The sequence below is a fragment of the Prionailurus viverrinus genome, chromosome A2, assembly GCF_022837055.1.
Source record: "Prionailurus viverrinus isolate Anna chromosome A2, UM_Priviv_1.0, whole genome shotgun sequence".
Taxonomy (NCBI): domain Eukaryota; kingdom Metazoa; phylum Chordata; class Mammalia; order Carnivora; family Felidae; genus Prionailurus; species Prionailurus viverrinus.
In genome coordinates this window covers 127233198-127242721 of record NC_062562.1, presented here as the reverse complement: position 1 = coordinate 127242721, position 9524 = coordinate 127233198, and the positions used below count along the sequence as shown (strand labels likewise).

The window sequence follows — 9524 nt, the reverse complement described above, 5'->3', positions numbered from 1 at the left end:
AGTCACTTTCCTGGGATGTAAAAATCTCCCAACACTAAAAGAAAATGACAATTCAAATAATGGTTTCCTGGACTCTCGAGGCAGATAACAAATTCTTTTGCAAGATGGGTAGCTTTCATACCTTTGTTTTCAACAAAAGTGAAGGAATTCGAGCAGTGGTAGGGCCTGCTGGTCATCCCTGAATGCCCCTTTGGGCATTTTTGTAATAGACGCTCATGCATCCCAGCAGGGTTTGGGGCTCACTCAAGTAAAGACTACCTTTCCTAGCAACAAGGTATGGATGGCTGTGTGATTAAGTTCTTGCAGGCAGGGTGTGAGAAGTGATGCGTGCCGGTTCTATGTCTTGATCTTAAAATGACCAGAGATGAGCTCCCCTCTCTCTCCTTTCCTGAAAGCTGGATTCTGGAAGTGATGCAGAGGGGGCTAGCTTTGACTATGAGAACAAGGGCCACATCCTAGGCTACACTAGGTGTAAGGTCTTTGGTCCCTGGATGTCCTGCAAGTTCTGAACCACCTCTCTACCCAGACTGACACCCTTTCTAGATTTTCATATGAAAGAAAAACTTCTATCCAGTTCCATCCACTGAATTTTGTTGCTATTGTTCATTTTCTATGGTAGCACAGTATATATTCTGCCTGCTATATCAGTTAAAAATAATCGAGTGTATCATTAAAAATAATTTTTGATAGATCACTTCAGAGTCCCGAGAATTGAGTGACTTTGCAATAACAAAGCTTTCATTTTTATCTAATTAGGTTTTCTATAAAAATGAAAAAAAGAAATAGAATCAGTGCTGAACCACGTCTCATTCCAAAAAGAATTGATGTTTATCCATAGATCCATAAGCCGGCTGATGGAAAGCCCATCCATTTCATTAAGGAACATATTTCCTACAAAGTTTTGCTCTTTATGTTTAAAATTTTTCAAATGTCTACTTTAGCTTTGATCATTTGTTAACTGATAATGAATGTAATGATAATTCAGTTCAAAACAACCTTTTAACATTTAAAATCTTATGGTCATGGAACATTTTTAAAATTCCATTTCATTTTATATACACGTTTTGCTCAAGCATAAAAACATAAATTACATTAGTATAAAATTATGTGAAAGAACAGAAGCAAAAACAACACTATAAAATTTCCAAAAATATCCTATTCATGAATTTTTAAATTGACGATGGAGGAAGGGATAAAATTGTACTTGCATTTAGATTCTATTGGATTTGGTTTTAAAAACTAATGTGAAAATTTTAATCTGAAGTGGTAGTGTTTCTAATGTGATGGAAATTACATCCTCTGCAACTTTGTAAAGTTCTAATGAAAAATTTTGGAGGTCAGCTTGAAAATGGGAGGGGCGTATATAGTCTCTTCAGGTTTAGACTCTTTATGGTATGAACTCTCTTAGAGCTTAGAGATTACTGCCCCAAATGTCTTCACAGGGTCTCTGCGTCAGCTGTGGTTGGCCATGCTCTGGCTCCCTATTTGAAACCCCTGTGCAGTTGTCACAAGTGACAGTTGTTTGGCCTGCACATATCCCACTGGCCAGTATATGTCGTGAACGAGGAGGAAGCCCTACACACGGCACCTAGTCCTGCATGACTGTGCAGTTTGGGCGCCCCATTTCTTCAACACTTACAAATTCCCTAAATAGATGCTGACTCCTGGGAGGGGGTCTGGACTCCACCTATCATCTGGGTCTGATTACCCTTCATCCTCTCCACACACTCATCCTCCCTCATCTCTTACACTCCTGTTGACCACTATCCTCAGGTCCTCCCGCCCCTCTGCTCTTCCCGACCAGTGTAGTGACATACTCAGTTCTCCATCCAAACTATCTGTCCTTCAACATTGCCTCAGCAAACTATTGTCCCAACTGTGCCTTTCCCTTCCCAACCCAATAACCTGTGGTCTCTACTCAGTCTTCCAGGCACTGGATGTTCCTTTCTGATTTCAATTTCTAAAGTGCTCAGGTGCATGAGCAATATGAAAATACTCTCATCATAAGCATACCAAATATTCTAGAGTTAAAAGTCAGAGCATTCCTCCACCCAACACTGTTCCCAGCCTCTGCCCACTGCCCTTTCCCGTATAAATTGTGGTGTGGTTCCTTCCACATTTGCATCTAGGTATGTACATGTATACATGTTACATAGTGTCATGTTGCATGGCATATGTCTTTTTCCCATAGGTTGTTCTGGAATTTTTTTTCCAAATATATACACATATATGTATATGTATATATACTAGGTTTGCATCTTTTCTTGAATACTGCGTGGTGTTTTGTAGAAAGAATGCACCATAATTTCCTATTGGTGGTCTTGTAGATTCTTTCTCGTTTTTGTCCCTGTTGATGGACTTTCAGGTTATTTCAATTTTTTCCCCTTATTTTTAAAATGTTATTTATTTGTGTGTATGTGTGTGTGTGTGTGTGTGAGAGAGAGAGAGAGAGAGAGAGAGAGAGAGAGAGATGCAAGTGGGGGAGGAGCAGAGAAAGAGGGAGAGAGGGAATCCCAATCAATTTCCATCAGTGCAGAGCCCAATGCAGGGCTCAATCCCATGAACTTTCAGATCATGACTTCAGCAAAAATCAAGAGTCAGATGCTTAAGAGACTGAGCCACCCAGGTGTCCCTCAATTTTTTTCCTTTAAAACACTGTTGTAATGATCACCCTTTTATGTGTATCTTTCCTCACCCACAAGTTCATCTGAGGAGAGTGGAGAGAAGGAATTAAAGCAATTGGCCTTTGGTTCCAGGAAAAAAAATCAGGTGACACATCTAAATTCTTGTAAATGTGCTGGAAACTGGATCTCCAGGATAATAGACTAATGATGTTTGTTACATCTCTTATCTGTGGAATGCACTTAGAAGGATGCGGCTGGTTAAGGATAGCTTATGGTAAATAAACTTAGAATTTATGGATCTTTGAGGCAAGCCTCCTGATAAAAGGCACATACGCTAAGTATATAAATACATGGCATATAAAATGGCAGTGTTTCCTCACCTAAAGTCTGTGTGGGCTGTTCCACAGACCTCACATGAGATCTTACCTATTACCCTGGGCCAAAGAGAGTGTCTGATGCGGGGTTGAAAGACCTGGGAGGCACACAGGGTGATGCAGACTTCTCCCTGCTTCACGAGGACCTTGACTGTTTGTGTCCTTGAAATTATGAGTAAAGCTTTATTTGGATAAGATCTCTGATGCACACAAGTCTGATCCTGTGTTAGCAGAGATTACAGTAGGTAGCCAAGATGCCATCCAAGAAGGCTGGTTTATCAGTTCCTATTCTTACCAAGAGTCTGTTTCTCAGCAACACTGACTATAGTTTCACCAATTTGAGGGCCAATGAGCCAGTTATACCCATTTAAAATGGAATTTTCCTGTTTATTCATTACCGAAGTTATCTAAGCTTTAGTTTCCTCATACAACGCCTTATTTTTCCTAAGGTCAGGTGAAGATAATATGAGATAATCCATGCAAAACACCAAGAATATCACCTGGTACATAGTAAGTGCTCAGTGATAGCTAGGCAATGGAGCTCTTTAGATTAAATTTTACACATTAACTTTTTGATTATTAAGTATGTTGTAAATGTTTTCTCCTTGTCTGATGCTTGCGTTTTAACTTTATTTATAGACATTTTTCAAGCAGAAATTTTTTATCTGATCAAATCTGTCACTCTCTTCCTCTATAGATTTTGTTGTAACTTGATTTTTTATTGAAATCATTTTATTGAATTAACTGCTCCAAATTTCAGCTCACGTTTTCTTTACCCTGCTCTGTGATCTTGTGGTCAGAATCTTAAGATTCTTCTTTGGTCTCACCAGTCATCACTCTTGTATGTTTTTTCATGGAAGGCTGTCATGAGCCACTCCCTTTTCTCTTTGTCCCTAAAGAACACGTTCCTTTTGTTCTTGCTTTTCTTTCCATATCATACTCCCTGGATGATCTTACCCACTCTAATGGTTTCCATAGTCCCCTGCAGGCAGATGACAGAGTAGTTTTCCTGTTTACCTGGTATTTCTAACTTGATAGTCCACAATCATCTTAAATTTCTTCTAAAACTAAACTTTACATAAATGGGAAGGAATGACTGAAAAGGGACACTGTTGTGCTTTTTTTTTCCCCCCTTCAATTTACAGCAAACAACATGTATGGAATATTTTTAATGATTAAAGGAATATAAATATGCCTGTATATTATGGCTGGAATCAGTCTAGGGAGACACACAAGAACTGGTAAAAGTGGTTGTGACAAAGGGGAGAAGGCAGGCTTTTCACTTCTTTGTTGCCTTTTGAATGTTGTGCCATGGTAGGCAATGCCTCTTCAAAGGGAAGTACAACCTGGTTACCAGAGGGGAGGTGGGTGGGGCATGGGTGTCATAGGTGAAAGGGATTAAGAGTCATGATGAGCACTGAGTAATGTAGAGAACTACTGAATCACTATATTGTACAAAAACTAATATAACACTGTATGTTGACTATATTGGAGTTATCAATCAATCAAAAAGCAAAAATAAGCACAAGTCTATAAATAAATAAAAGGGGTCCTCTCATCAATCCCATCAAAACTGTTCCCTCTTTTGGCTGGGGATGTCATCCGCTCAGTTTCTGCTAAGTACTCTTCTGCTAAGCACCTCCTCGAATGCACATCTAAGTACCATATTCTGTTGAAATGCCCCAGAAACGGATTCTTCATCCACCTGCTCATTCAACAAAGACCCTAAGGACACATAATAAATGGAGCACAGGGCTGGAGGTAAAAAGATGGATGTGATACTATCAGTACAACTCCCCTCCCCACACACACCAAAAAGGTCCCACAGACTAGGGACACAACAGCTATACCGCACATTTACATAGTATTTTGTAAACAACTGATTCCTTAAGTCCTCTGCAAGCATTTATTCAGGTAAGAGATCATAAAATATATTTTTATAATACACATAACAAAAACACATTGAATGAATACAAATTAAATGACAGGAGGTGACGGAATTTAGTGTTTATAAATGAGATCGTCAATAACTTTAACAATTCAGAGAAGAAATTCAAAGTATATTTAAAAGATGTGACCATGCTTTACAATACTTTATCATAAAATAAAGAATTGGGCTTTCAAAGGTAATGCATGACTTAATAGTTTTTCAAAAGATTTCACAATGTGCTTCTAGACACTGTCCTGCTTGGACAGGGAAAAAAAAAAGACAAGAACTTTGGCAGGCAAAGTATTAGTCCATAGCAGCTTGGTAAAGTTTACTTTCTTTATACAAAGATTCTTCAATTTACATTTATTCTTGTTACAGGAGCAGAAAGAACTGATATGCCAAGTGGAGTCTTAGCTATATAGCAAAAATAATTATTTTTAAAAGCCTGTACTCTATGAAAATGTGCACCACACAGCATCTATAAAAACTGAGTAAATGTAAACCATGTGATTATTAACTCTTCTATAGAAAATATTTAACCCCCAAATCTCCCACAATATCCCCTATGTCCACATCTCCTGTTTAAAGGCAGCCTCAAGCTTTAAACGAATGTACATTTGCTATTTAAAAAGTTCTTGCCTCCATTACTAAAAATGTTTCTGTAAAGTCCCTTGGAAGTTTTCTCAGTACTCTACTAACAAGATATCTCATGATCAGTAAACGATCACAAACTTTAGAAAGAAGTACCAAGGCTAGAGAAAAGATGAGCAAGTCGGAGGTTTCTGTCTCCAGCCCCTGGAAGACCTTTCTACTTTGAGACCCACAGCTCCAAGACAACTCACAATTCCTTACGTTTAAAAAAACATTTTGTCATGAATAACTGAATAATTAGGTTTCTAGGAAATTGAGGCTTTTTTAAATTAAGATTTAGCAAAACTGACTATAATGAATTTTCTTCCAATCATTTATGAATGACAGAAGAGAAATCAGTTGAAATTTTACATACAAAAGATATAAATACTGCATAATATGTAGTGAATATTGGCACATACCCTCTTATAATTAAAGCATAAAATGCAATCAGCAAATCTGATGCTTTTAAGGTACATTTATGATATAGCTCAAAAAAAACTCTAAATGGCCTAGAAACTTCCCACAGCTTAAGGCTTCCCAATAGGTTTGTAGCAAGCATCAGGTTGCCAGAGGCGAATATCAACAAGAACTTGATTGAGTTTTTGCATCCAGAGATCCCTCTCTTCCTTGGTATCTGCAGACAACCAGTTCCTACAGGAAACAAACAAAAGGTCAGGATCTTTTCCTCCATTCCAATCCTCCCTATACTCTTGCTAAGGGTGGAAGAAAGCCTAAGCAAACCAGCAAAATGAGTTACTCTTTACCATCTTTTAACAGATACTAATCAAAAGCCCCAAAGTGAGGTGCTTTTTCAATTGCAGTAAAGGAAAACTATCCCCATAGACTGGTTAACTGAATCAAAATTCACACTGATCACATTTGGTTAATGATGGAGTTTCCACACTGAAAGATGGTAACCATCTTGTACAGGTGGTCTGGCCTGGGCAATTTGGTAGTACAGGATACCCACTGAGTGTGGGCCACTTCCTATCAAGAGCTAAGGCACCACAGGTCTTTAAGGAGCCTCCCAAATTCCTCAGACATGGGATCCCCAAGAGCTGAAATCACCAGCTTGTGGACCCTCACCTGGCTCTACAGGTAATATGATTTTGTACGGTCTCCTATTATTTTTGTGTTAGTACTGTGTTAGTAGAACATGGTATTTACAATAAATCATTTAAAGATTCTAAGACTTTGTCTATCCTGATCTCTCTGTCCCTATCAGGAATCTCTTCTTTGCACCCATATTTAGCCACAAATTGAATAACCAGTTGATGAGGCAGGTGAGGGTGAGGGAGGGGAGAATTCCCTAACTCACAAACCAGATCATTCTTTTAGGAACAGCAGTTGTTAGAAGGTTTTTATACTGTATTCATTCTGCATCTTTGTAATTTCTCCCCACTGGTGCTAGAAATTGGATAAGTAGTGAGCTGATCATCTATTAGTCAACAGATAGAACACAACATTTACTAATAGTGACCATTTGTCGAGCTCATTCCATGCACTTGAGACTGTGCTAAGTGTGTTTACTCATTAGTCTCTGTCGCTGCCCTGTGGAAACCTAGGCTTACATCCTCAGTGTCTTATTACCAACTATTACCATGGCAAGTTACTTTACTTTGCTGGCCCTCATTCCCGATAGTTTATTCTATTAATCTCCAACCAGAAATTTGCAGAGTAGCATGAGATTGTTTTTGTAAGTCACTTGAGTTCGTTGAGAGCATTTTGGAATGGAAAGGAAGGGACATGTAAAGCCTCTTTAAATAATACTTGCCTTCTCAATTGTATACAAAATCTTCAATCTTAACCCAAAGTACATTAGCTAACTGCTGTGGCTACACTATGAGTACAATGGAAAACTTGATTATCTAAGATACAGATTGAGTGTCATGCTTTTCTTAACTATATTAATTTGGTTATGAGACTGTTCCCTTACTGATGTGTGTGTATTTTCTTTCCTCATTAAGACTGTACTCTCTTCAAAGACTAGGACCATCTCTGGTATTTCTTAAAATGGTAATGACATAGTGGGCAATCAATTGCTTACTGGACAGAAATATTTATATTTATAGCTTAATACATACTTGGTGACACAGAGAGTGTCCCTGCATTGGCTAACAAGAGTCTCTCGGTCATCTTCTCTCTGTGGTCGGACAGTAATTAATTCAAAAGTGTTGCGTCTTGCACAAAATTCTCTGTTGGCTGGTTCTATTTGATGGCTTGTACAATTGGCCAGATTTATCCTTCCTATGGGATTCTTTAAAAACAAATTAATAGAAAATAAGATCATTTACATCAATGAGCATTAAGCAGTATTTAAGTTGGTACAAACTCAAAATTAAAAAGCCATTAATTTAAAAGTTAGAATTTAATTATAATAGGTTTAGAGAAACACATCTGTTATTGTTTCTTTCTGGACATAAAAGTAGAAGCCAAAATTGTCAACTGGAGCTTTTAGCCAACTTAAAAAATAAACTCTTTATTATGGAATACTTCACAGAGATGCAAAATTAAAGCCATAGTATAATAAACTCCCATCAACCAGCTTCAACAATTAGAAACACACATTACTTTGTAATTATTTCCATTTTCCAGTTTGGGGATAATAAATAATAATACTTTGGCAATAACATTAAATTCTTTAAAAATGAGACTCAATTTATCACATAAAATCCTATTACCAAATTTCAGAAACAAAATTAAAATCACTATACTCCTGTGGTGATTTTCCATTACTGTTTTATCCCAGATTTAGGTAAGTCAACTATTAATAAAAACAAAATTGAATTTAATATATTTATAACTAAAAATGTTATTTACAAAATGGTATGAAACATTCTGAAAGAAAAGACAAATATGTACCTTAAGGTATTTTAAGAGTGGTCAAATCACAGGTAATGGAAAAGACATAAAATTTTTACACAAATACTAACACACACAAAAACAGGTCTCACAACAAGAACATTTTTAATGGCTTAGTAAATGTACTCAAAGGGGAATCTGGGTGGGTGTGGAGACCAGAGGGAACTTCTGTATTAAAAACTACTTGAAAGAGCTTTCACCACTAACCAGGACTATTAATATTACCTTCCGTTTCTCATCATCTGGATAAGTCCAATAAGAGATACAATTTCCTGAAAGAACACACCATCTTCGATGCCAGGCACCAAAACCACTAACATCTTCAAATATGGTCTGAAAAGTCAATGAAACACTAACTTGAGAAACTTGAGAATCAATTAAATGATAAATCTATACGCTAAACTTCAATGTGTTGACATATTTCATACTTCAAAATCTACTTACATTATTTTTACCATCTTCTACCTTAGTACTGAAAATCACTGATTGCTCATATCCAGAAATTGACCCAGATTTTCAATGTCATCAATAAGCACGTTGAAGAACTTCCAAACATTAACCCCAAATTAATACCTCTAATTTAGACATTTTTAAAGCCTAGTGTCCCAAACCAAGTGCTCCTTAAATAAGAGAAAAGTGCTCTAAGTATTGTAGAGTAGAATATCCTGCCTTATATGTTGACAAAACTATTGATAGCTTATTAAGTTAGACCCATCTTAATATAAAAGACAGGCATTTAATATTCATTCAGAAGAACAAAACAGGATTAGAAAGGAGTCATCTAGTAATTATACATGCTGATGGATTACTGTGATAAACATCAGAGACCCACGTTCACAGCCATCAAGCACATCTGACATAGCATCTCCCTGTAGTCAGGCAGCTGACCAGCTCATGTCTTGGGCGAGCGCAAGCCTTAGAGATGCAAGCTACATTCTAAAGGGAGTGAAGCAGCCATGTTGGTTAAGGTCAGAACTCTGAAGCAGGCAACTAACAACATCTGGCTCTTTTCTATGAAAGTACTTCTATTTAAACAGTGTAAGTGAAAGCCGCTCCCTCGCCGCCCCCCCTCCCCGCCCCCCCGACCTCACTATTTTTTCA

The 9524-nt window shown here is 37.5% G+C and overlaps 1 protein-coding gene across 4 annotated transcripts in view; it reads right to left on the bottom strand.

Annotated features, from left to right (window-relative positions):
• Positions 1-2593: 2593 nt before the first annotated feature.
• ANLN (anillin, actin binding protein) overlaps positions 2594-9524 on the bottom strand; it is a 49951-nt gene continuing 43020 nt past the window's right edge. For 2 of the 4 annotated variants that reach the window (XM_047842471.1, XM_047842492.1), the window contains 3 exons: positions 8649-8756; positions 7646-7818; positions 4921-6212 (listed from right to left, as the gene is read on the bottom strand). In XM_047842471.1, coding sequence (XP_047698427.1) covers positions 6089-6212; positions 7646-7818; positions 8649-8756 — 405 coding nt within the window. In that variant the 3' untranslated portion in view covers positions 4921-6088. Of the gene's footprint in view, positions 2605-4919; positions 6213-7645; positions 7819-8648; positions 8757-9524 lie in introns of those variants that run through there. The other 2 variants (XR_007148611.1, XM_047842483.1) reach the window with 2 other exon arrangements.